Source organism: Artemia franciscana, chromosome 20 (assembly GCF_032884065.1).
Source record: "Artemia franciscana chromosome 20, ASM3288406v1, whole genome shotgun sequence".
In the NCBI taxonomy this organism is placed as follows: domain Eukaryota; kingdom Metazoa; phylum Arthropoda; class Branchiopoda; order Anostraca; family Artemiidae; genus Artemia; species Artemia franciscana.
In genome coordinates this window covers 20,258,399-20,285,567 of record NC_088882.1, presented here as the reverse complement: position 1 = coordinate 20,285,567, position 27,169 = coordinate 20,258,399, and the positions used below count along the sequence as shown (strand labels likewise).

The following is a 27,169-nucleotide window of genomic DNA, read 5'->3' as shown; positions in this document are numbered from 1 at the left end:
AGTAAATATTTTACACAGTTTGTCTAATTTTTCATACTTTAGAAGGATTTGAAGCCAAATAACAACTCTTGGGTTAAGCTAATGCAACCTTTGAAGACTTACGTATAATATTTGGAACGTTCTAAGCTCTGCCAACGTTGGTCCGTGAAGCGTTGGTCCCTGGTCCATAAGAATAAAGAATTTTAAAGCTCTTTGCAACCCTTTGTAACAATAAAAGGTTACCATGCAAAGGGCTTTAAAATGCTTTATTCTTATTGGCATGTTTCTTATGGCTATAGATTAAAAAAAATACTTGTGAATCACCCTATAATTGTTGCTGGTGGAATAAGACGAAAGCTCTGATAAAGCTCTAGGTAATCATTTCTAGTGTTTTATGCACACAAAAACTTGACCTCATACATTAAAGATTTAGAGCCTGTATAAACTACCATCTAAAATATTGTTAGCTGTCGTTTATATACCAGCTTAATATGGCTGAATCATATGAATCACACTGTGATCATAATTAAATTATAACACTTTCAAATGCGCTAATAATTACCTCCAATATCTTATGGAAAAGATTTTCAGGCCCCACACCTTCACATCAGAACAACCTGAGCTTTGGAAGTTTTATTTGTTATAAGACAATTGTTTCACCGTATTCCATTACGCTTTTATTAGCCCTCAGTTTTCTTTAGATCTTAAAAAGAAACCCAAGCGTTAAGAGAATCATGTTTCAATATACCCTTTTTAGAAAAAATTTCTGGTTCATTTGAATGTTGAGCTCAAATTAAAGCAATCTAACCCTAAAAATTACCAGATTTTCGGAAGACACAAAAAATATCAGTAAAAAAAAAACAGTGAGCGTTATTTTCTACAATTATTGTCAGAACCTTCCATTATCAGAAGTATTACCGGAAGTTATACTCCATTCTGTTCAATTTTTGGAATACTCGTGACCCTATTAAAATTGGTGCATAAGATTTTCCCATGAAATACATCTAAGTTCTTAAACCCTCAACTTTCAACATAACTAGGGCAGCTATGCATAAGAAAACTATATTTTTTTTTAAATTGGCGTTTAGAAATAACAAAATTGGGTCATAGACGCATCAGCATGTTGCTGATGCAACCTGCACATGTGTCAACGCTCTATAAAGAAAGTAAAACTAAATAATTACTCAAGTATTCCTTATTGAGAAAAAATAAATGATATGCAATTTAATGTAAAAACGCCTAAAGAACAAAATCAAGGTTTATTTGTGGACAAGCAGTTGACTGGTGGTATTCAATAGTAAATTTCGTCAATCATATTGAATTGTATTTGTTACAATCGAAGGGTCTTTCGGCTAAGCATCGATAAAATTTTTGCCGCGAAAAGTGGAGGCTCGGGAACGGAGGTTCCTCTCATATACAAAATAATTTTTATTCTTTTTAAGGAATAACGTCGCTCTTTACTTTCATTTGTTACTTATTTTTACTATTCACTTTCATTTGTTTTATCATTTTTTTTATTATTATATGGTTCAAGGTGTACTATCTGAGCTCTATGAGCCAGATCTTTTTTTCTAATTCAAAATGAAAACATCAGCTCTCATTTACTATCTTTTCCAAAAAAAAGAGAGATAGTAAAAACAGGCCCGTTGCATGACATAAACTAGAAACATCTTGTAAAGTATACTAATCATATATGCTATTTTAGGAGAAGTAAGAAGAATGTCTTGCGTGCTTCTTTACTCGCCGTCGCCTATTCTGCTAATATTGGAGGGACTGGGACAATAATAGGCTCATCCCCTCAGCTTGCATTTAAAGGCATCCTAGCCACGTAAGATTAACCCACTAACCCTTTTTGTGCATGTCATTTTTAAATCTTGCTTATTATTTCTCTTTCCCTCTTTTTCTCTTAGTCTTTTTCTTTCTTTCTCTTTTTTGTTGCCAACAGATTTCTGGTTTTCTATGCACACTTCTTAGGGTTCATTCAGAGTTTAGCTTTTAACAATTATAATTTACTTTTGACGATCAACTATTGCGGCACAATTATTGTGTAAGTTAGCTTTATAGCTCAGTAGTCCTAGTGACGGAACGATTATTTAAAAAATTGGAGCTTTTCATAAAGTGAGCCATTTTCTGTGAATCTTAAGGCAGTTTCATATTGAAGTTCTGCTTTTGAAATAAGAAAAAACAGGTATCATTTTCCACATTTTCAATGTAAAATATTTCCTTCTGCCTCAAATTTGGATAAGCTCTGACTGAATAAAAGCTAACTTTCTTGTAATTTTACTCGTTCATCAGTAGCATCTTGTTATGAAAAAATCAATTTTGTTCAAACTAGCATAATTTTGTGCATTTATAGAATAACAAATTTTTCTGTTTGGTAAAATAAAATCACTGATGACCCTTTCGTTCAAATTGCAATTCCAAATTAGTCATTGTTTTTTTTCTTATTTTAGAATGTAAGACGGGCTCGTGACTTGTTCTTAACATCATTTTCGGCTGGAAAAAGGAAGCCCTTAGGTAGCCTGCAGAAAGAAGACAAATTTATAAGAATCTCGATAGTTTTTCACCAGCCATGAAATTAATATTATTTAAATGATTTAAATTTTCCGAAAATTTTAAGTTAAAAAGAAGAAATTTAATTATCGCCACTGAAAATTTATTAAGAGAGTACAAAATTACAAATTATTTGTATCGCAACTTATTGTTCTCCTCAGCCGTTACATTGTTTTTTGCATTATTAGCCGTTGCAATTTGGCAGCATCTGCAATCAAAGATTAAGTAACCATAATAAAAAAAAACAGAACTCATGCTATTTTTGCCTATAGCACTGAGAATTTCATACTATGATTTGAATTTTTCCAATGTTGGTCTAAATTTTTACATATGCCCAGATACTTTTTCTTTAGAAATAAAGATACTTTTTTTCTTCAAAATTTTGATCAGCAAGTCATCTCAAAGTTTGGATATAAATTATACAAAAACATCTCTAAAACCTCCTAAGCACGGCTTATATTTCTGCTGTACAAAATCGTATATTGTTGTAAACAAAAATGTACCAAACCGCCAGTTCTTCGCAGTTTTACAGATGTAAAAAATATCATGAGTTAGTTTAGTCGAGTTAGCTTTTTTCAATTACATTTATAGATAAATAGTGCTTGTAGTGTGAAGCAATAATTGTTATTCGTTTTCAATTTCAACTTTGCTCTTTGCTTCTATCAGAAAACTATGTTTGTTAGTTAATTACTTTCATAATTTCTCATACCTAGAGCGATTAGTTTAGGTTTCCATATAAGTTAGACCAAATAATCTTATTGATTTATGAATACACCCTGAGGTTGAAGGAGTGTAAAATAATCAATATACAATGTTACAGAGTAATCAATGAAAATAATCAAGACTTGTCATTTTCAATTAAGTCTAATTTATTGTATGTAATTATTAGAAGTATTCACGATGGCCAATACTCTTTGGCCTTTTCTTAAATTTCTGCCATGTGCCAAAAACTTAATTCTGGCCAAACTCAGACCTTAATTCAGCTTCTTGGAGAAATTTCTAACGCCTGTGTTTACATTGTTTCATTTTCTTCGATCTCCTAGTTTATACCCTGAACAAACTGACATGAATTTCGCCACTTGGATGGCTTTCAATGTTCCCGGAATGCTAATCAACGTTTTCATTGCTTGGATTTGGCTTCAATTACTATTTATCGGCTTTGACTGGTAAGTTTTCTTCCATTTTCGCTAGGAATGTCATGTTTTTATCATTTACTTTGTATTGGCAGGTAACATGTAAACCAGTGTCATCACAACCGCAAAGTGATAGGTAACAGGTAACATGTAACCGCAAATATGCGTAGCATCAATGGTGGTTTTCTAAAAGCACTACGCATTAAATACACTTCCTCTGACGAGTTATCTCGAGCTCGCTTATGGAGGCAACAAGGAGAATCTGCAGGAACACGCCTAGCTCTGACTACCTGTAATATCGGACACTTCGCACTGAATACTTGAAAAATAGCCTTATCAAACACCGCACTTCAATAGGAACGGTCTCCAAAGCAATGTCATTCTTTAAAACCTGTCAATCAATTTTTTCGACAGAAAATCCAACAGATCGACGCTAAAATAATCCTTCGGCAAGAAGAAGAAGCTGAATAGTGGGATAACTGGACTTAAAGCATTAGTGATGTGACACTATAGAGAGTTTTCCAAAGGAAATATGCTAAGATTTCTGCGAAGTTTAAGACCTTCTTTTCTGGTAAAATATTTCGTTGAATTTGTTTTAATTGCCTACTACCCGCAATTGGAGTCCTTTTCCTCTATGCCATTCCATAGATCGAATGTCTTTTCAACCAGTTTCTTTAATATGGATAATATCAATTTGCATTCTGTATCTCGGGTTAATTGGCTATCCTGGAAAAGGGGCTAAGACACGAAGGATTTAAAGTTTAGTTTTATAATATTGTATACTTCTTAAAGCTATAATTTTAATTTGTGAGTGGATACATTAGTAACGCTAAATTTTTCCAAGTTTCACTCTATATTTTAACTTATAAATGAATAAAATCTTAACGACAATAAGAACAATCTTAAGAACAATTCCCATAATGACCCCTGAAGGAACATGACTCGCAAAGACGCATTAACAGTGTCTATTCAATTGAAACTGGAGGAGGCAAGGGATTGTTAAAATTACTTTTAACAGTTTTTGACTGATTTTTTTAACTTCTTTCAATCTTTAAGAACAATGTAAAGCATATGCAAAATATAATTTGATAGATGGACAAAGATGATTCTCTGCTATAAAATGATGACAAAATTTGTCTTATGCAGAAACAAAAAAAAATTCTAAACTGCTGAAAAAATAACAACGTTTTTATAATCAATTTATTACAATATTGCTCAGTTTCAGTTCTTTGATAATTGGCATTTTTTTTGTTAATAGTTGTAGTGCTTGCTACCAGTTATTATTAGCTATGATAATTAATATTAATTAGCAGTGGAATTTGGTATTAGTCGTCGTGGTAGGAATGGCCGTCATAGTAGTACTCGTCTTGGATACAATTCTGGTTATAACTACCAATATAGGCACAGGTGTATTGAGAAGGGTTGGGGGAGGGCAGCAGCGGTGGTAAAAGTAGTCATGACAATAGTGATAGTTGAAGTAGGAGGCTTTCTTTGGGAGATCCAGTCATAGAGATGGAACTCCTGTGATTCAACAAGGCGTAACATATCCATTTGTCTATTAGTCTCCACCTATGAAGCCTCTGTTTTAATTGGATAACTTCATTGCTGTGGTGGTCTTTTGGAAAGGCACAGATTTGGCGCCTCCACCTTTTTTTAGCAACAATCATAAATTCTTTATGAAAGATATATTTACTAGGCTATGCTTTTGAACTTCTTTATTTTAATTTATGCCCCATATTTGTGATCAACAGCCTCAAAAACTTTAAGAACCAGCTTTGGTGAAAGCTAAGCTTGGCCAGAATTATCAGTAAATGTATTGAAATAAGGCGTCAAATTGTTGTTGCTAATGCGAGAAACAGGCTATATACCTTACATGAAGTACTTCCATGGACTGCTAGTTTTTGTATGGAAGAACACTGTTCGCAGAGAAATCGAAGCCAGAAAACAATGCAACTAGACATATGGATTCTTTTAACTTAGGAAATTTTGTTGCGTTGAAACTCCACAGAAATATAACATTCTCGATGGAAAAGAAAAGAAAAAAAATGATGTTTTAACATAGCCAAATGGTAATTCATAGTCAAAGAAGACAGTAGTTTCCCTTTAGACAAGCCAGACAAATGTTATGTCTTTAAATTAAGGAAAGGGAAAACTTCCACAATTGAATTCCACGTGAAATAATTGCACATAGTTTTTACTGGTAATTAGTTTCCATTATTTGACCTTAAAGAAGAATGATGCCTCTGCTGAAGCTTTTTAGACATGACTCCTGTCCCCAGTTTCCCACTTTGAAGCCCAACAGAATTGTCTGGCTTCTCTAAAAGAGACTGCAGAGTTTCAACTTCATAGATAAAGGACCAGGGTTAAACACCACCCTGTGATTCCAGACAAATGAAGTTCACAAATACTTTTGCAAATCCTTCGTTTTGCTTTGAATATTGGTCACTAGCTTTTTTGCAATAATCAGAGAAACCGTCTGGGTCGCAGCATTGATAAAACAGTAAAGTTTGTTCTGTAAAGTTATAAAAATTGGATTTTATTTTCACAATTAGTTATGATTGACATTCTCTTGCTAATTAAGCACAGCTTGGTCATGAAAATTGCCCTATTAGTTTTAGACGTAAATTTTGTTTTTGTAAGATTCAAAGCATGGCCTTTTACTTTCTTTTAGGAAAGCAGAGCGAGAAAATAAGCAAGCACAGCAAAAGGCGAGAGCTCTAATAAAAATGAAGCTTAAAGAGTTGGGTCCCATGACATTTCACGAAGCAATGGTTCTAACTTTATTCATCATTTTGGCATTACTTTGGTTCTTCAGAGATCCACAGTTTATTCCTGGTTGGGCAGCTCCTTGGCATGAAATCGGAATGTAAGTGTTTAAAGTATCCAATGTGGAGTACTGACAAATCAGCATCATAAGCTTTTAAGACACAAAAGATCCGAGGACAAAATCTCTTTAGAGATACACCCCCAAGAAATAACTTACAACACCTTCACCCCCCCCCCCCCGGCCGTGAGGGGTTGTGTTTACACACGATTTTTTGTTATCTAATTTTTAACTATTTAAAAAAAAATTGCTCTCTATGAATTTATATCGGATGGGTTTTGGGGAAAAGGGCGTGGGGCCCAGTTGCCCTCCGATCTTTTCTGATTCTTAAAAAGTGAACTAGAACTTTCAATTTCCAATAAAATGGGCCCTCTACGAAGTTAACACGATCATCCCTTCCATAAGAACCATATATACCTAAGGGCTTAAATCAGGATGCCTTCCCTGGGCCCTGGGGGGCTGTATCGACACTGGAGTTTTTCTTATCTGATCTTTGAACTAGTTTTAACAAAATGGTTATCTCAAAATTTGTATCGGATGAGTTTGAGGCAAAAAACCGTTGGCGGGGAGGGAGGAGCTAGTTGCCATCAGATCTCTTTTGACTCTTAAAAAGTGAGCTCGAAGTATCAATTTCCTTTCAAATGAGCTCTCTCTGAAGTTTATATAAGTATCTCTTTCATAAGAACCATATATGCTCTCAGAGCATAACTTAAAAAAAGAGGTTATCGCAAAGATCTTATCAGATGGGTCTGAGGAAAATAGGACACGTGGAAGGAAGGAGGCTATTTACCCTCTAATGTCCTTTGACTCCTAAAAAGTGAATTAAAACTTTCAACTACCAGTCAAATGAACCCTCTCCAAATTTTATACGAGCATCCCTTCTATAAGAACCATATGTGTCCCCAGAGCATTACTTACAACGCCTCTTGCGGGGCCCTGGGGGGTTTCGTGGACACACGAGTTTTTTTTTTTTATCTGACCTTTGAACTACTTTTAACAAAATGGCTATCTCAAAATTTTTATCAGATGGATTTTGGGGGAAAGAGTGTGGGGTGGGGGAGGCTTGCTGCCCTTTCCATAATTCAAGCTATCTTATCAAAAATAAACCCAAAATTAGTTATCAAGAAATATGTTTTATACGAATGATTTTAAAGAAATGAAGTTGGTCTTAGAGTAAATACATAAGAAGGAATTCACCTAACTCTGAAATCCTTTTTTCGAACACCCCTCTTCCTTGCTCTGACCATTATTTTATCCTCTTTCTCAAGGCTGGTAAATCAACTTTTTTATATAGTCTAAATATTTATGTAATATTTTTTACCCCACTGTGTATTACTTTTGCAGCTTATTACCGGTTATAATATATGATGTTTTGTTTTGAACTAACTTCTATGATTTGTCGGCTTATTGGAACCTGCTATGTTGCATTGATTTGATGGTGGTTTTTACTTTGTAGACCAACTGTTTTACTGACTAGAGATTCCATGAAAACCCACATCTTACACTTGATTTTTGTCTGGGATTTGCATTTTGATAAACTTCATGGTAGGCTTTTCAATACCCTCGATTTTACTCAGACAAAATTTCATTTTCAAGCGTATTTTGTTCTTAACAATATTTACAGTCAATTTAAAATAAAGAGCTTGCAAGGATTCGGAGGTAACACCATAATGGGTTGCGGGTTTTCTGGCCTTTCTCTCCAAAATTTTTCGGACACCCTTTGATTCTTCATGCTGCAAAGTCAAAAAGCAATTGCCCTTTTGTGCATATTTAGTCTTCAACAAGAAGTCATCATCAACCTACATTAGGAGTAGGACACTTTTGAATCTCTTCAAATGAATAAGCGAGGCTAATATGTCTTTTTTCACATTTTAATTTTTATCTAGACACTTACCCTTACTTAGTGTTTGTGTTTTTCCTAAATTGTTTGGAGAATTCTCTGTTTACTTAGTTGGGCAAAATTAATGATAAAATCTTAAATTTCACTTTGAACTACTAATAGCGAGTAAAGTTTCAATTTTTTGAAATGGATCGTCAAAAAATTTATAACAAAAAAGCATTTTATTAAGCATTACATTTTTCCAAAACATTTTTTGTAAGCTGGTCTTTTAGGGAAACCAGCCTCCTCCTTTTCCTTTTCTGTCACTGTTATTGTCGATAAAAATATGTGATTATTTTTCCAAGAAACCTCATTTTAGATGCACCTCTATAGGACAAAGTTTTGACAGTTCCGCAAACGAATGTTAACCTTTCTCGCTGAGGTTTAACCTTTCTATTAAGGTTTATGCTTACTAAAATATGTAACCCTTGTTTTTAAGCTAAAATTGCAAAATAAAATGAAATTGCAATTTAGTATATTCTTAATATAACTTACTCATAAGTAAGCAATTAAAATTTAATCAGCCTTTTAAGGGGCACTATTTTTACCTTAAAGTAACGCTGCCTCGCTGGAATAAATAAACGATCGCCAGCTAATGCTTCTTTTGCTCTTTTGCGTTGCTTCTTTAGTTGATGAGCACTTCAAGAAAATTCAAATATATTAGAATAATTAGATTATATTAGAACATCGAAAACATATCATTCTAATGTCATTTAGAATGAAATATTTAACTTCCGACATGACACATATTTTCTTTATTTGTTTAGCTAAAGTTTATATAAAACTAATTATGTTGAATATAGATTAGCAAACAAACTAATTCAAAAAGTTCCTCCAAAAAAGAACAATGCTTGGATTTCTAATGCAGCATTTTACTCTAACCGATCTAAGGCTCAATTGGCAACCTCTAAATCTCAACCCTGTAGCTCGTTAGTTTATATTTAGAACAAGATGGCAGTATTTTAGCACAAGAATCAGCAAACAGAACGAGGTAATACAGATCGTGAGACAAATAATCAGCAAATCAATGCCCTATGTGGGTAATACAAGTTTCCGAACAGTTTATAAGTAAAATATGCAATTAAAGAAGCCACCTTCGAAACGATTTAAGAACCTGTCGCTCAGCGAAGGAAAATGACAGAGAACAAAAAAAAAACATATTAAATGCAAAGTGAACACTTAAACATAACAGACACTTGATAAAACAAACATTTGATAAACTTTATCCTTATTAGTTCTGTTCCTGGATATGATTTTGAATATGTTTTTTGTAGTCAAGTTGAAGATGCCACAGCAGCCATTTTAATTGTGACCTTGATGTTTATGATTCCAGCTCAACCTGATTTCTGGTGCTTACGCCCGAAAGAAGGTAATTTTTGTTATCTAATCTTCAATTTTCTTTTTTTTAGCAACCAAAATTCCTTCAACCACTACATAAATGTTTTAGTATGTCTTTAATCTTTTCAAAAATTATGCATTAAAGTAGTTAACGTATTTCTATAATTCTATAATTACTGTATTTCTCTACATATATTTCCAAAGTTGTATTTATACTTATTCCCTAGACTCGTTTTTTGTGAAATGTTTGCTTCCTAGAAGTTTTAGCACAGCTAAATTGCGAAAATAATTGGGATAAGGCTAGTTTTTAAAATCTTGGGATTTGCGTCGGACACAGCTTTGTAAGAGCGTAACAGAAAAATATTCTTGAAGATGTTTCTTAGTATTGTGAATGAATTTTAAGACGTACTGAAAATTAACTATTAAAACAGTCTGCTTTTTGAATGACACAAATTAAATGTTGATCAATTAAACTAACACCATAATTTCTACTATAAAGTGATATTTGAAGCAAAAATCTTAAGAATATCAAAGGGTAGAATTAAGGAATACTTGGAGATTTTTTTTTTTCAGTTTATGAAGGGTTAAATAATGCTGCGTGTCTTTTAAAACATAAACAAATCCAAAAGGGTTAAAACAGTTTCCTCGCAGTATAACTCCCCAAGACTTGTATTGGCTCCTGGTCTTGCTTCTCTAATCCCCAAGATCCACTCCCTCGACTTGTTTCAATATTTTTAATTTTTTCTGTATTTTCTTAATTAATCAGATTAGACAAAAGCAAATTTAGTATTCAAAGCAACGTTGTCTTATATCTGTATCAGAATAAGATTTTTTCTTCTATTTCTATTATCTAATTCTTCTATTTCTATTATCTATTTCTAGCAACTGGAAAAGTCAAAGCAGGACCTGCCCTTTTGAACTGGCAAGTTTGTCAAGATAAAATACCTTGGGGTATAGTTCTTCTTCTAGGTAAGCTTAAATTTTAAGGCACAAGCACCATTAAACAATTTTTTGTGGAAAAGTGTACTGAAATACAGTGTTGCCAAGCTTGATTCAGCGCTGACTATAAAGGAGTTTGCAGGGAACCTTAACTCAAATGAGTTAGTTATATAACCAAAAAGTCACTCACATTTCCTTGAAACAATGCTTGTCAAGTAATTTGACAGCAATACAAGTCTGTTCGTTAAAAAAACAGACGTTTTGTCTAGATTTTTCTTAGGTGTTCCTTGTACTTCGGGGGACAAACAAAAAATTACTTCAAAGGGATCTTAAACTTCTCACAACAGATAAGCTTGGGGGTAGATCTGAAATTTATGAAGGTGTGAAATGTTGAATAAACAGATTTTACACGAATAATGCACCATATTTATTCGGAGGAATTTCTTGAAGCCTTTACCAGTTAACAAATTTCAAGAAATCGATAGAGACCTGGAATAATCTTCAAACCATAGCAAGTTTTGTCTACATGTTTTTCTTTTTGTAGATTTCTAATAGAGCCCATCGGTTCTTTCTGAAATAGATCTGGTAAGTTTTTCAGCCCCCCCCCCTTCCTGCCGTCTTGTATACTGTAACCAAATACATGCTCCCAGTTTGCGTTGCAAGTGCTTTGCGTTTCAAACAGTAATTTTATTGTCTATAGCACACACAACCAAACGAAACCTGTCAGCCTCATATTCCCAAAGTATCAAACAGTTCGTGGTAACGAACCGTAAAAGCGACACAGCTAAATAGTAACCGAAACTCTAAAAACTAAATTTTCATATCAATAAATATTTCAAAGGAATTGGATTATTATGCTGATTCAGATGTATAAGATTCATTAAGTTTCGTTTTTCCTATCAAAAGCTAAGAGCCTGAGAAAATTTGCCTGGTTTACGAAAAAAGGGGGAAACACCCTTTAACAGTCTAGGAATCTTAACTCAAGCATCCATCTGCACAAATGGGAATTTTTTTTTCCAGAAGAAGGATCATAGATACGTGTTTTTTCCCACGGGTAATTGCATCAAACCAATAGTCCTAGAATATCGGGAAAGGGTTCATTTAAACAGAAATTAAAAGTTCTAGCACGCCTTTTTAGTGACCTAAAAGACTGGAGGGTAACTAGCCCCCCTCCCATCACCCTTTTTTCTCAAAGTCGCTCGATCAAAATTTTAAGATAGCTACTTTGTTCAGTATAGTTGAAAAGTCCAGTAAGTATGCCTTTTAGGATAACATGATCCCCCACAGCCCCTTTGCCAGTTGTTAAAATATAGCATTTATTATTGGGAAGCATACAGACATTTTTTGGGGGAGGGGGATTTTCCACGAGGGAAATTTTCTGTAGGGGTAAGTTTCAGGGGGACAAACTTCCCAGTGGAAATTTTTACACTGGGGGAATTTTCCAAAACTTCAATGGAGAAATTCTGAAGTTTTCCAAGGAGGGGGGGGGTCTCCAGCATGATTTTAAAAACAACCAGAAATTAAGGTCTTTCTAATGGAAGTGAGTTAAGAAAAAAATTTCAACCGGAGTCATCCGAACGGAATTTTCCGGGGGGAATTATCAGCTCGAATGGAATTTTTTGGGAGAATTTTCTTGGAGGGAGTTTTTTACGCGGAAGGAACATCCGTGGAGGGATTTTCCGTGGGGGAAGAAATTTTCCGTGGAAGGGGAGCCAGATTTCCCGGCATTATTTGAAAACGACCAGAAATTAAATATAAAAAACAAGTTTTTTTCAACTGAAAGTAAGGAAACATCTAAAATTGAAACTAACAGAGATGATTACGTATAAGAGGGGGTAACTCCCTTTCAATACGTTGCTCTTTACACTAAAGCTGTTTTTATAACTTTTAAAAAAGCTTATAATCCTAATTAAGCGGCCCTAGTGTTTCAAGAGTCGTTCTCAAAGAATTTGGACAAAAAATTGAATTTTAGCGTAAAGAGTGAGGTATTTAGTAGATGGCAAACCCTTCATGTACGTAATAATTTCTGATCGTTTTAATTTTTGATGTTGCTCCTTACTTTCAGTTGAAAAATCTTTGTTTTATTTAATTGAGAATAAGGATAGACTTTTTATCGATTCACTTTTATTCAATTCGATTTGTTTCCATATTTATCCGCTTTAGTTCATTTATTAATTAAGCGTTGAGATAACAACTTTCATTATAAGGCTCCTTTATATTTTGAATTTGATAGTGATATTTTCAAGAGAACCACTCTTTTCCCTTAGTAAGCACAAATTGTCTTATGCCAATGACTTTTGAAGGGTAAATGTAAAACTGAAAATTCAGCATACATAACATCAGCCCTAGGAGTGTATACGTTGAACGTGCATGTTCTTATCAAAATCCATCTTTTTATAGTTTTGATTTTCACGAACCTGCATAGCTTTTTCTATATGCTTTATATTTAATCTATCATTTAGAATTCAATTTTTCGGTATTTTTTTTTAGGGGTGACAGTTTAAATTTTTTTTTTTTTGGCTGTACTTGAAACCCCAGTAAGGAAGCATCAGCACCCCTTCTTAGTCATCTTTTTAATTGCTCCTCTATTTCTAGTGAACAACTGGAAAAACGATTGCCACAAAACGCGGTTTTTAGGTCTTTGGAATTACCAAGATTATACTACACGACTTTATTTTGGGCTGTTGAAAATTTTGATTAAGAGTCCGTTTTTGTTTTCTGCTTTTATTGCAGAGACTATGATTGTAGTAAAGAAAAAACAAATAATTTAAAATTTACAAATACAAAAGGAGCATATTACGAATATGGCCAGCTGTGCGAAAGTTCAACAAAAAGGGTTTGAAACATTTGCCGCTCGAATTGGACAGTAATTGATCAAGGCATCGACCAGTGATGGTCGATGTTGAAAGTGCAAATATTACTAAATAGCGAGAAGGGAGAAACAAAACAAATAGACAATACAATGATAAATGTAGCAAGAGCCAAAACGAACAGATAATGCCACGATAATGGTAAGTTTGCCCCCCTCCCGCAGGCCAACCGGAATGCTAGAGTGTCATTTGTTCTTTACTGAAAACTTAATGGGCTGCTTGTTTGAAAATTTTTTGGAACTTTCAAGTTTTTGTTTGAAAATTTTTTTGACAAATTAATATTTCTATAGATTTGAAAAGATTCAATTTTAAAAGCAAAAAGAAATGTTTTTAAACAATTGTCTTTTTAAACAGCCAGAATTAATTAAATGTCACAAATCTATCATGTTTACGCATTTTTACGACGAATAAGTGTGGTAGTACCGCCCCTCAAACACTAAGAAGACAGCGCATTCTTCACTCTTTTCTAAAAGCTATTTAAAATGATTGCTTTGCAACCGTCTATTGGTTTTATCTTGAATGTTTTAGTCGTTTAATCAGTTTTGAGATGTAAAAACCTGTTTTATACGCATAGAACATATATAGATAAATAGTTATATATGCATATAGTACTGGGAGCAAGGCGGCGAAGCCGCTGGGCCCCGGTACTTGGCACGCAGCGGGCTTCTTGTATACGGATTCTTATTGTTGCTTGTCTTCTAAACGCAAAAAAAATTGAGACAATTTGCTGTATTTTCATACTGCAGTCTTTTCGAAGACATTAGATTATTAAAGGAAATCCGAACACTAAAAACGATTTTTGCTAAGCTCTAAACTTTTAGTTTTCTTTTTTAAGGCTATTGAATTGTTGTAATTCCTTGTTAAAATATATACAAATATTTTTGTAATTACTAGCCACCGGCCTCCGGCACTCGGTACGCTTCTATATATTGATTCTCATTGTCACTTTTCATCTAACCGCAAACAATTTGCCATTTTTCCATATTTAAGTCTTTCCAAGTATATTTGATTATTAAAGCAAGTCCAATTTCTAAGAAACGATTTCTACTAAGCTTCAATCTTTTGGTTTTCTTTTTCAAGGTTTTTGAATTGTTGTAATCCCTTGTTAAAATATATACAATTTTTTTTTTAATTACCAGTTCTTTGCTCTTTAAACAATTTAATATCTTTTCATACTATATCTGTTCAAAGATATTTGACTAATAAAGCTAGTCTGATTTCTAAAAGCGAAATCTACTAAGCTTAAAACTTTTGGTTTTCTTTCTTAAGATTTTTGAATTGTCGTAATCCCTTGTAATCCTCCGAAAAAATATGGTGCATTATTCGTGTAAAATCTGTTTATTCAACACTTAACACCTTCATAAATTTCAATCTACCCCCAGCTTATTTGTTGCGAGGAGTGTAAGATCCCTTTGAAGCAATTTTTTTGTTTGTCCCCCGAAGTACAAGGAACACCTAAGAAAAATCTAGACAAAACGTCTGCTTTTTTAACGAACAGACTTGTATTGCTGTCAAATTACTTGACAAGCATTTTTTCAAGGAATAGCAGTGTCAAACATAATATTGTCAAATAGACTCGTATTATCGTTAAGGATTTTCTTCTTTTAGAATAAGAACATTTGTAGACATGTTTTATTTTAACTTCGAAATTTTTTCTAGGACTATGAAATGAAAATAGTATGACGTTCCGCGTCGATTTTCTTTTTTAATATTTTTGAATTGTTGTAATCCTTAGTCAAAATATATACAAATACTTATGCAATTACCAATTTTTTCTCTTTAAGTAATTTAATGTAAACTTTCCCATGCATGAACATCTTCAGTTTTTCCAGATATTGACATGTGTGACGTCATTGCAATACTGATGTATATAAAAATGACGTCACTCACATATTTTTTTATTCTAAAATTGAGACTCTTAACGAATTTTTTCAAACTTCTGACCTATCTAGATGTTTTTTTAGGCCAGAATATCCCAGGATGCCAATTTTCCCGAAAAAAGGGGAGTCGTTTTTGAGAAATTAAATAAATACACACACAATTATTGCTCACTTATAAAGATTGTGTATCTTTCATTGTATTATATATTTTGTATTATATAACTCTTTTTTAGGTGGAGGATTTGCACTTTCAGACGCAGTAAAGGTTTCAGGCCTTTCTGACTGGCTAGGAATACAACTTGAAGGCTTAAAAGTACTTCCACAGTTTGCAATTTTGGTTATAGTCTGCGTTATGACAGCAATAGTCACAGAAGTTGCTTCAAATACGGCTACCGCAAATATTCTCCTCCCTGTTTTGGCAAAAATGGTAACCTATCTATATTTTTTTCAATTTATTCAATTATATCAATTTTTTCAATTAGATTGATATATATATTAGAAATAGTAAGCTTCACTTGAAATTGCAACAAAAACCATCAGTTTATTCTTGCCACCCTTGGTTGTGTAAATTGTACAACTTTGCTTAGGTCTTTAAAATACATAGGGGGTGTTAGCTCTGCTTCTCTTTGTACCAATGCTCGTTTTGCGTTTAACTTGGTTTATTTATTGTAATTTCTGTTTGTTCTGGGTTCCATTTATTTTTTATGATGTTTTATGGTAGTCTTACGCTTGAAAAGCTACTTGACTTTATTTCGCTCATCTTTGGCTTAACATGGCTCTTTACTTTTCTTCGAAACGCATCTTTTGTGGAAAAAGTTATTTTTATAAAATTTCTTTTCGTTTTAATTAACATAGTCTTTTTCATTGGCCAAGAAAAGATTATTTTAGGTCTTTTTTGGTTTTTCTCTCTAAGAATTTAGACTTTGGCTTACTACTTATGAGATTGTATGGATGAGTAAAGTTAAGGCCTCATTCAAGTACTGATCTATATTAATTACTAGGATTACTAGGATTAATTACTTTTTCTGTGTTTGTGAGGTTGCACTGGTGTTTCTTTTTTCATTATATTCTGGACAAAATTTTGCAACAATTTATAATAATAGTTGAATTATAATACTTTTGATTGACGGATACTGGGAAAATATTCAAATATGTGGGTTAAAAATCTGTTAAAAATATGTGGGTACAAAACTTTTGATATGTGGGTACAAATATCTGCATCTATAGGGCTAATGGAATTAATGGGGCTCTATAGGGCTAATAGAGTTCTAGCCCCCCATGATAATAGAATCTTGAGTATTGACAAATATTAATAAATTATCCACCTCGACATTCCTTGAAAGTTTCAACTCAATTCACTTAATCTTTCCCAGGATATCACAGATTCACCCTTTTGACAAACTTAGATACATTAGATTACATAAACTTAGATTACATATTTTGATTTAGTTCGACTTGCCACTCAACCTGCCCTAGTGATTCTAACTTGATACCCTTAGCCGTTCCTGTAATATTTCAAATATGCTCTTCAGACAAAACTGGCTGCACACGAAGTTTTTTGATTTAGTCAGTATCCCCAAAAATATACCATGAAGGTCATAGGTAATACCCCGAGTTTTTCCTGGGATACTGTACAGACACCCTTTTGACAATCTAGATGGTCAGAGTTTATTTTGATTTAATTTTACATACCCCTGGTAGTATCAGCAGTAGTAGTAGTAGTAGTAGTAGTAGTAGTAGCAGTAGTAGCAGTAGCAGTACTAGTAGTAGTTATAATAGTAGTAATAGTAGCAGTAATAGAAGAAGTAATATCAGCAGTGGCAATGATAGCAGTCGCAAGAAGTCACAGTTGTAGCTGCAGGTAATCAGAGTCGTATGTAGTCGCAGCAGCAGTTCCAAGTAGTCAGGTTAGCAGTCAAAAGTACTCGCAATCGCAAATAATCACAGTCTCTGTGCCAAGTATTCGCAGTCAAAGTCACAATTAGTTGCAGTCGTAAGTAGCTACAGACAAAAGTAGATGTTCCAATCAAATTCACACGTAGTTGGTATTGCATCTCCTAGTAGTAACAGTCACAGGCACAGGCTGCTTGAGTCCCAGCCACAAGTAGTCAGACCCGCAGTTATGTGTTTTCGCAATCGCAAGCATCCATAGACCCAAGTAGTCTAAGTCGAGAATAGTCTCAGTAGTTTTAGTTGTAGTAGTAGTAGTAGCTATTGTGGTTGTATTAGCCTTGAAAGGTCTAATTGAATACCCTCAGTTTCTTATAAAATGTTGCTGCTACATCTTTTTGAAAACCTGCATTCATATGGTGCGTTTTGATTTTGTTCATCATATACCCCAGCTGCCCCTGAAACTTTCCTATTATTGCCCTTCGTCATTCCCGAAAGACTGCAGGTATACCCTTTTAACATTCAGGTTTAATAAAACATGGCCCTCGGCAATCCCTGAAAGCTTCAACTTAACACCTTCATCCGTTTCAAAGATATCGCGATACGCCTGTACAATGAACATGGGTGAACGTGGTAATTTTTTAATTTAGTTCAACATTTCTAATTACAAGCTCTGAAAGGTCCAGCTCAGCAACCCTAGCTGCAACTGGGGTGTTGCAAACATGCTCTTTAGACAATGTGGGAACATGTAGTACCCTTAGTATAGTTTTCCACTCTCAATTTTTGATAAAAAATAAAAATTAATACCTTATTCTGTCTCTAAGACATTTTATGTATGCTATTTTAACTACCTGGTTGCGCTTAAATCCTTATGATCTATTTCAAGAGTAGTAGCAGCAGCAGTAGTAATAGTAGTAGCCTGAAGGTTTCAACTTAATCACCTTCAGCCTATCTTGAGATTTCACTGGCACGTCCTATTGACAACAGGAATGCAAATAGTCTCTTTTGATTTAGTTTTATAGCAACATGAACTTTCCCTGAAAGTTTTTACTTTATACCCTATTCCAGACCTAAGATATTCTGCCTATTCTATTTTGACAGCCTGGGCTAACTTAAACTATTTTGATTTAGTTCAATTGTAGAAGTATGGTAGAAGTAGTATATGTAGAAGTATTAGCAAAAGTGGTTGTAATATTGGTGATCACGAAATTTTTGGCTCAATACCCAATGGCGCTGTTGGGATATCGCTGATATATCCCTCGGATAAGTCGCATGTAGATTGCGTGTTTTGATTTAGTTCAACATACCCCTCAAAATGCCCTGAGTGTTCCAACTTAATACTCTAAGCCGTTTCTTAAATATTACTGATACAGCCCTTTGACAACCTGCATGCACATAGTGTGTTTTGATTTAGTTCAGCACCGTTATCACCATTCCCTGCAGTTTTTACCTTAATACCCTGAACAGTAGCAATAGTATTAGCGGTCGTAAGAGAAGAATTAGTAGGAACATCGGGAGTAGTAGCAGTAGTAGTGAGAGTAGTAATAGTATTCATACTGTAAAATTTTGGATAGTTCAACATCCTCTCAACATTTCCTGCTAGTTTCAACTTAATAGTTCCAGTCATTTTTTAGATTGTTGCTGATACGCTCTTTTAGTAACCTGAATACAAATAATAAGTTTTGATTAGTCTAACTTCCCCCTCAACAATCCCTGGAAGTTTCACCTCAATTCCATTAGCCTTAGTATTAGTAGTAATATTGTAAGCCTCTGATTAATGGTTTTTGAACACTTAGGTTTGTATGGTACCCTTTTCATGCTTCTCAGCATTTCTACTCCAGAAATTGCACCCTAAAAGGCAATTTTTGATGCAATATGTAACTTTGTGACTTTGACTTTGTGAGCTGTAACAGAGCCATCAAACATCCTCTACGATTTTGCAGTAGCCTGCTACTTTTGTTAGTCACCTCACGATTCATAAAACTCATAATGAGGATAAAAGGCAGAGTTTAACAGAGGGAGGATTGTAAAACTTAGATGGCTTTCGGCCATGGAGATTACGACAGAACCCATTTCATGACTCCTAACCTATTTACTCCATATTTCGCACCAAAACGTGCCACTTTTGGCGTCACTCGACTCTTTGTAACGGTGTTATCAAGACGAATTTATAAAAAGCACTCACATATAAAATTTGGCTTTAAGTGATATCTTAAATATGCTTCTAATATGTTGAAGTAGTTTGCTAGTTCTGTCAGTCAGTAGGGGATTTCTAAAAATATTGCGGGGAATACGAATGGGAGTATACAAGAGGAGGACTGTTAACCTCAGGCTCTGGTTGTTCAAATATACACATTATGATGGTACCCTTTTCCTTCTTTCCTGTCTTTCCATTCCAGAAACGTTACCCAAAATACGATTTTTGGATGCCATATGGCATTGTATGATGGCGTTCAGGTCGAATTTATAAAAAAAAGAAAATGATATATAAAGGGGATAGTCCGCCGTCCCTTTTGAGTGATTTCAGGTTCTTTTAAATCCCTTTAATTTCTTTCGAAGAACGTTTTACAATCAATATTAACTGAAATAATAGTTAAAATTCTGAATTATCAACAAATCTCAATTTTTATCACTAGACATTTTTTCTACCCATCTCTAAAATTTGGTTATTATGGGCCTGGTTTACTTTTTACTAAATTGCAGCCTTTACTGCAACCATAATTTTTTCTCTTCCTAGAGAGAAAAAAACTGGCAATTCTCTTTTCTAATTCCGTTTGTTTAAAATGCACAAATTTTAAATTTGCCGCAACAAAGATAGGTAAGGCCTAATGGCCTATTGTCGTAAGAATAGGCAGTGACAATTCGCATTGAATAGCCCACTGCTGCAAAGCCCACGGTTGCAAGATAAATAGTCATTTACATAGATAAATAGAACAAGAGGAATGTTGTTGCTCCACATTTTAAGAGAATTTTAGGCCAGAATATCCAAATTTTTGTTTATATCAGTGTGTCTGCCTTAAAAATTTTTAGTGTTACATTCTTTGAGAGATCTTAGAAGAAAAGTTTCCTGATAATCCAGTGTAAAGAAATGAATTTCCTGATAATCCAATGTAAGAAAATGAATTATTCCTTTCCCTAAGAGTGAATTTTTTATATAGTGAAAATGCTAGTCATTGCTAGTTTTTTTGTCACATTGTCATTAGTTTGGTACCAGTTTGCTCTCTGCAATTCTGGCAAGAAGAATCCAAATACTACCTCTTATCTTGGCCGTTTTCCGGTAACATCATATTTAACAGAATTTAATGTTTTCCACAATAATTCAGACAATTGAAAGAGCTCGTCTTTCTTTAAGAGTGAGCAGATTGGAGTTAATCCCTTGTATTTGATGCTGCCCGCAGCCGTTACGTGCTCTTATGCCTTCATGCTTCCGGTTGCCACACCGCCGAATGCGATCGTTTTTACTGCAGGAAAAATGAAAGCCAAAGAAATGGTGAGATTTAATTTTTTCTAGTTCCAGTTTTGCTCGTACTATTTTAGTGTCAATGATTTTGGCAATTGAGTTGAGAAGTTGGACTCAAGTCTTATGGTTCATTTACTCATTGCGGAAATCCGTCCAGATTTAGCAATCCGTTTGGAGATACAGTCCATTTTCGTGCTTGAAAAGCTCTCAAACTTTCTGCAACGAATTGACCAGATCGTTGTGGAGAACTAGAGAGTTTTTCAAGCACGAGAATGGACAAAATCTCCGAAGGCATTGCAAAATCTGGACGGATTTCCATAATGTGTAAATAAACCATTAAACAGAGTTACTGTATGTTTTACTTGATCTGGTACCATATCTGATGGGTGAGATGGACGAAACTAGGAGATTACTTGACGATGTTTTTTTTACTCTTGAAATGATAGAAACATAATTATAGCACTATCGGTATCTGGAAACCTCAGACTAAAATAGCTGAGCAATTGCCCGTTTTGTGTAAAGTGGATTTGGAGATTTTAGTTTAATCTTATCATTCCTTAAGAGAGATCTAAATTAAGTCATTTTTGTTTTATTCTAGCATTACCACGTCAAAATAGTTTTATCTACGAAAACATTTTTCAATAGTACTTTCATAAGTTAATTTGCAAAGCACAACAAATAAAATTTAAAACTCATAATGTGAGGAATGTAGTTGGCACGTTTGATCTTAGTTTGCCTCTAAAACCGCGTTCAAGAGTAATTTAGTTACTCATTCGATAAGTAAGATAACTTACCAACGCCGTTTCTCTGAAGACTACTTGCATATTGTGGACTTGAACTGTCGATTAAAATATGGAGTTTAATCGACTGAAATGCAATAACATTATAACTTTTAAGCCATGCTCAAAAGTTACGAGATGCCAACATGACAGTTGTCTCTTACCAAGAAAATACCACTTGTTTTAATTGCAAGCTACCCATATCTGAAGTTACCAAAACTTGGACACATTAACATTTTAAAGCGACTGGGCTTCTTTGCTTTTCTATTTTTAATCCAGAATTTAAACGCCAAAATTTTCTGATTCACCAAAATGCCAAAGTTTTCTCAATGAATTCTCAGAATAAACAACAATTGGCTCTCTCATTTGTCAGTTTAAAATGTCAAAGTATTAAGTTCTTACTATTTTAATGTCTTGTCATTAAGATTTGCTGGATTTTTTCAAAATTCCCTATTCAAGTTTGCCGATTTCTTCTTCTTGCTCTGTTACAAACATAGTATATTATGTTTTTCAATAGCACTTTCATAAGTTAATTTGCAAAGCACAACAAATAAAATTTTAAACTCATAATGTGAGGAATTTAGTTGACACGTTTGATCTTAGTTTGCCTCTAAAACCGCGTTCAAAAGTAATTTAGTTACTCATTCGATAAGTAAGATAACTTACCAGCGCCGTTTCTCTGAAGACTACTTGCATATTGTGGACTTGAACTGTCGATTAAAATATGGAGTTTAATCGACTGAAATGCAATAACATTATAACTTTTAAGCCATGCTCAAAAGTTACGAGATGTCAACATGACGGTTATCTCTTATCAAGAAAATACCACTTGTTTTAATTGCAAGCTACCCATATCTGAAGTTACCAAAACTTGGACACATTAACATATTAAAGCGACTGGGCTTATTTGCTTTTCTATTTTTAATCCAGAATTTAAACGCCAAAATTTTCTGATTCACCAAAATGCCAAAGTTTTCTGAATGAATTCTCAGAATAAACAACAACTGGCTCTCTCATTTGTCGGTTTAAAATGTCAAAGTATTAAGTTCTTACTATTTTAATGTCTTGTCATTAAGATTTGCTGGATTTTTTCAAAATTCCCTATTCAAGTTTGCCTATTTCTTCTTCTTGCTCTGTGTTTAAGTCTACCACACTGGGAGTATATTTGTGGATGTCAATGTCAAAATATTTACGGTTTGTAAAAAAATTGATATGTGTCTAAAAAAAGACCTATAGATAAAGAAACATGTTAAGACAATAATTTTCACTACATAATATGTAGAATAGTTATAGTTAACAGATCTTGCATAAAACTCAGCTTTATCTCCCCTTACTTCAGTGATTTCCCATTTTTGTAAGAAATTTATAAATTTTTCGCAATAATGTTTGTTTAATTTTGAAAAGTCTGCGACAGACAGCATTTTCAACACAACATTCTGGCTGTTTTTCTGTAACAAAGACCTATCTACGCTTTTTTAATAGCATTGTCCGCAATCACTAGACTCTTTTCATGAATTTCATATCGATGCAATTGCGAGAGCAAACAAAAAAGTTTTGCGGCAACCTTTGTCCGGCTTCGCCAACTAAAGTGTTGCGAGAGCAACACTTTGGTTTTGTTTCTTCGCTATTGATCAGTAATCACATGATCAAAGGCTATTCCTCAGCGCTGAAAAAAACAACAAAAAAATAGTTTCCAAAGAAGGGACTAAATTTACTTTGCAGCCAGTTGAACTTTATCCGTTTCAATCGTAGACATCGTGACAGATGAAAACTCGGAACAATATCTTATATAATCTAGTTGGTATTATGAAGCTATCCCTAACTTTTCAGTATCAAAATACCATAGATGACATTCTATTAATTATTACGATACTATCTCATTGTTTTACATTCTCGTTTGTGCTTGTTTCTTCACTATCGGTTAAGTGATGAAGTTGTCCGCCTATGGAAGTTTTTAAAATGGTATGTTCAAACAAGAAGGCAATCAATTATCACATGACCAACGGCTATTCCTCAGCGTTGAAAAAATAACAATTACAAAATAATATCGAAAGATGGGACTAAATGGATTTTGCAGCCACTTGAACTTTATCCTTTTCAATCGTAGAAATCGTGACGGATGAAAACTTGGAACAATATCTTATATAATCTAGTTGGTATTATAAAGCTATCCGTAACTTTTCAGGATTAAAATGCCATAGGTGACAATAATTATTATGAATCTACCTCATTGTTTTACGTTATCGTTTGTACTCGTTGCGTAAACACTTAATTCTGTCAGATTTAAAGAGATCGAATACAAATTTCTAGCCCAAAGTGAACAGGTGCTTACTTACATGTCCCTCCCCCGTGATAGACTTTAACTTCACCGGAAACAAATAAATGGGTACACCAACTAGCAAAAGTTGCAAACCCCTCAATGCTGAAGATAATTGTAGCTCAAGAGCCGATTATTACTTACAAGTCCCCTACATGTCTCACCGCAGGAACCAAATTGGTTTAACCATCAAATACACCGGAAACAAATAATAGGTACACCAACTAGCAAAAGTGGCAAACCCCTCGTTGCCGAAAATAATTATGAGCTAACAGCCGTTTCTCGCCCAAAGTAAACCGATTCTTGCTTATAGGTCCTTCTCCCGTGATAGGCATCAAGTTCACCGGAAACAAATAAATGGGTACACAAACTAGCATAGTTGCAAACCCCTCATCGCCGAAGTTGACTGTAGCCTATCAGCACAAATAGTAGATACACCAACTAGAAAAAGTTGCTAACCCTTCATTGCCGAAGGTTGCTTATAAGTCATCTATATGTCTCACTATTTGTATCGGCCTAGATTTTGTTTCAGTGTGTACCTTACTACTGAAGTTGTCAGCCCCTTGAAACTTTCAAACTGGTATATCTCATGAAGGAATTTTTGTACCAAAAAATGGATGTCATATACTTTGATCAGCTCGTCAAGAGCTATCGATTGCCGTCGAAAAAAAATTATATCTGTCTTAGTTCAAAAGCTTTCTTCCCGTAGGCCAACTTTCTAACGTCACCACTTAGAAAGGAGCAAAGGATAAGCTCCAATTTTTTTTTTAGCAATGATAGAACTTTTAAAGCATATTAGGCACATCTGATACCATTTCTCTACCGCAATCCCAAGTCCAAAAAATCTAATGATAAACTCAGCTGAAATCACGAACAGATGGCAGCACTTTCGGATCCGTGGGAAAATGCCGCATTTTTGCTTCTGTAAATTTTTCTATTTATCACTCAAAGAAGATATATTTACTGTGGGGCTGGGTAACTGCCGCATATATTTAACACTTATAGGTTTTAGTCCATCTTCAATAAGAAAGTGGTGCCTGCCTGCTTGCCCGCTAGAACGGAGCTTTCCACTCGAAAGCAGAAACATGGTTTGATGAAATGAAAGCTTGGCTGCACAACTTCAGATAATCCTCTCTGACATAGGCTATATAACTCTATAACTCCACTTCACTCCGCACATTATAGGCTCTGGCTCGTGGACAAGCAAAACCATCCTTTTTGGCCCCAGGCAAGAGTTCTGTGGAGCTTTCCATAATGTAATGTCATATTCATCAATCCGGCCTAAGGTCCACACTTTCCGTAAAAACCGCACAGGTTACACCCTTACCAGTTTCCAGGAATAAGGTGAGATCGGCAGCATAGAAAAAAAATTGGACAAAACCAAAGTGTTGCTCTCGCAACACAATGAAAAAATTGCTAACAGATATTTGCCCTTCATATTTTTCTCATGCCTTATTTCACTGGAATTTACACTGCCCGAGGGACATACGTGAGTCTGTAAGTATGATGAAATTCTAGTCATGGTTTCAGCGGTAGCAGCAAAGGACAAACCACGGTCCATAGTAGCCAAAAATTAAAAATTCCCATTTTAGCTGGTTCAGGAATGTTTACTATTACCCAAAAAAAGTCGTAATAGCAAAATGCTGCTTTACAAATAAAGTTGAAGGAATTTAAATACACAGCCTGAACCCCCCTCTCCTTTTAGAAATGACTCTGGATCGAAATGAACGTACACCATGGGAATTACTATGGCCGAAACCACTTTTCAGGAAACTTATAGTTCCCTGGCTTGAGCAACAAGGAGAATCATTTTATGGCATGGGTAGCTTTGATGTATCTTCTTTTCTTTCCTTTTTTTCTTCCCTACTACTATCGGGGCCCTGGAACATCATAGAGAGTTTTTTAACACCAAAACATCATTATTAGAAACATACACAATTGATATGGACCAAGGATTGCAGCCTCAAATTAGAAAGGTTGAAGTCTACTTCTACGTAAGACAGCAGCATAATTTATTTAATTGTGTTACTCAGTCTAAACCAGGTTGTAAATAAGCATATTATTCATTTCTTCACTGCTGAAGACATGTTGTTCTACGAATGCCGAATACTGTTTGCTGAAAGATCGCAAAATAAGTCTGAGCAAAATTGACAACCAATTATAGGTCGATCTGTATCTTCCTATAAGTAAGTAAGTAAGTATTTATTCGTGAGTAAACCAAACAAGGTATTTCACACTATATACTAAACTAAAACTACATGACATAAAAAAGAAAGTACCAAAAAAAAAAAAATAAAATAAAAATAAATAAAAACCTCCAATCTAATCTTAATATTATAAATGAAGAAAAATGATTACACAACCAATGAACACCAACTACGAAATTTCTAATCTCCCAGTTCTTTAAAAAAAAACAATAACAAAGTTTCTAACATCCTTATTACTCACTACCAAATTCAAACTAAAAGGAAAGCTAAGACCTAGTCCAGATAGGCACAAAGACAAAAACATTCTCTGGGTATAATATAAAGGACACTCAAATAAAAGATGGCTGCAAGTTTCAAGAATTTTGCAGCAATGGCACAGCCTAGAAGGAACTTTACCGATTCTATGGAGGAAACCATTAAGACGACAATGGCCGGTAATAAATTGTGTCAACTGGTATCTTGGCTCAAAAGAAGAAGCAGCAATTAAATCATTTGGACTTGAAAAGAAACAGCTTGGCCAATAGCTAATTGAGTTTTTAAAATCCCTATACCACATTTCATATAACTTAGATTTGAGTAACTGACGGTTTAAAATAAAGTTATTATCGAAAATACTTGGTCCAAACAATTCTGAAAGAATTTCATCTGTAAAGATACTATGAAGAGATGATCTTTGAGCTAAAGGGAAAGAAGGTGGAGTAAACATTGGCCAATTTTGAGGGCGGCCTTTGCGAGCATACCTTAATGCAGTCAGTTCATAAGCTCTAATATGAATAGGTAACACACCAGAAATGGCTGTTATTACTTCTGACGGTGCACTTCGAAACGATTTGGAGATTATCAACATCGAAATTCTTTGAGCTGATTTTATTTTTCTCAGAATATGTTTTTTCTTAAGAGCAGCGATCCAAACTGGAACAGCATATAAAATTGTACTTTCTACAAACGACTTATACAGTTTCCTTAATGCAAAAGGTTTTAGGCCCCATGATGTTTATGCCACACATAAAAGACGAGTTGAATATTGTTTAGCTGAATTAATTCTACTAACAACATGGTCTGTCCACAATAATTTTCTATCCAAAATAACGCCCAAATATTTAACTTTTTCTTTCACTTCA

At 34.3% G+C, this 27,169-nt stretch overlaps 1 protein-coding gene across 7 annotated transcripts in view; it reads left to right on the top strand.

Moving 5' to 3' along the window:
• Nucleotides 1-27,169, top strand: part of LOC136039876 (Na(+)/citrate cotransporter-like) — a 101,227-nt gene that overhangs the window by 70,005 nt on the left and 4,053 nt on the right. For 5 of the 7 annotated variants that reach the window (XM_065723827.1, XM_065723826.1, XM_065723831.1 and 2 more), the window contains 7 exons: nt 1,685-1,807; nt 3,576-3,698; nt 6,337-6,531; nt 9,643-9,737; nt 10,589-10,675; nt 15,629-15,822; nt 20,638-20,775. In XM_065723827.1, the coding sequence (XP_065579899.1) occupies nt 1,685-1,807; nt 3,576-3,698; nt 6,337-6,531; nt 9,643-9,737; nt 10,589-10,675; nt 15,629-15,822; nt 20,638-20,775 (955 nt within the window). The remainder of the gene's footprint in view (nt 1-1,684; nt 1,808-3,575; nt 3,699-6,336; nt 6,532-9,642; nt 9,738-10,588; nt 10,676-15,628; nt 15,823-20,637; nt 20,776-27,169) is intronic. The other 2 variants (XM_065723833.1, XM_065723830.1) reach the window with 1 other exon arrangement.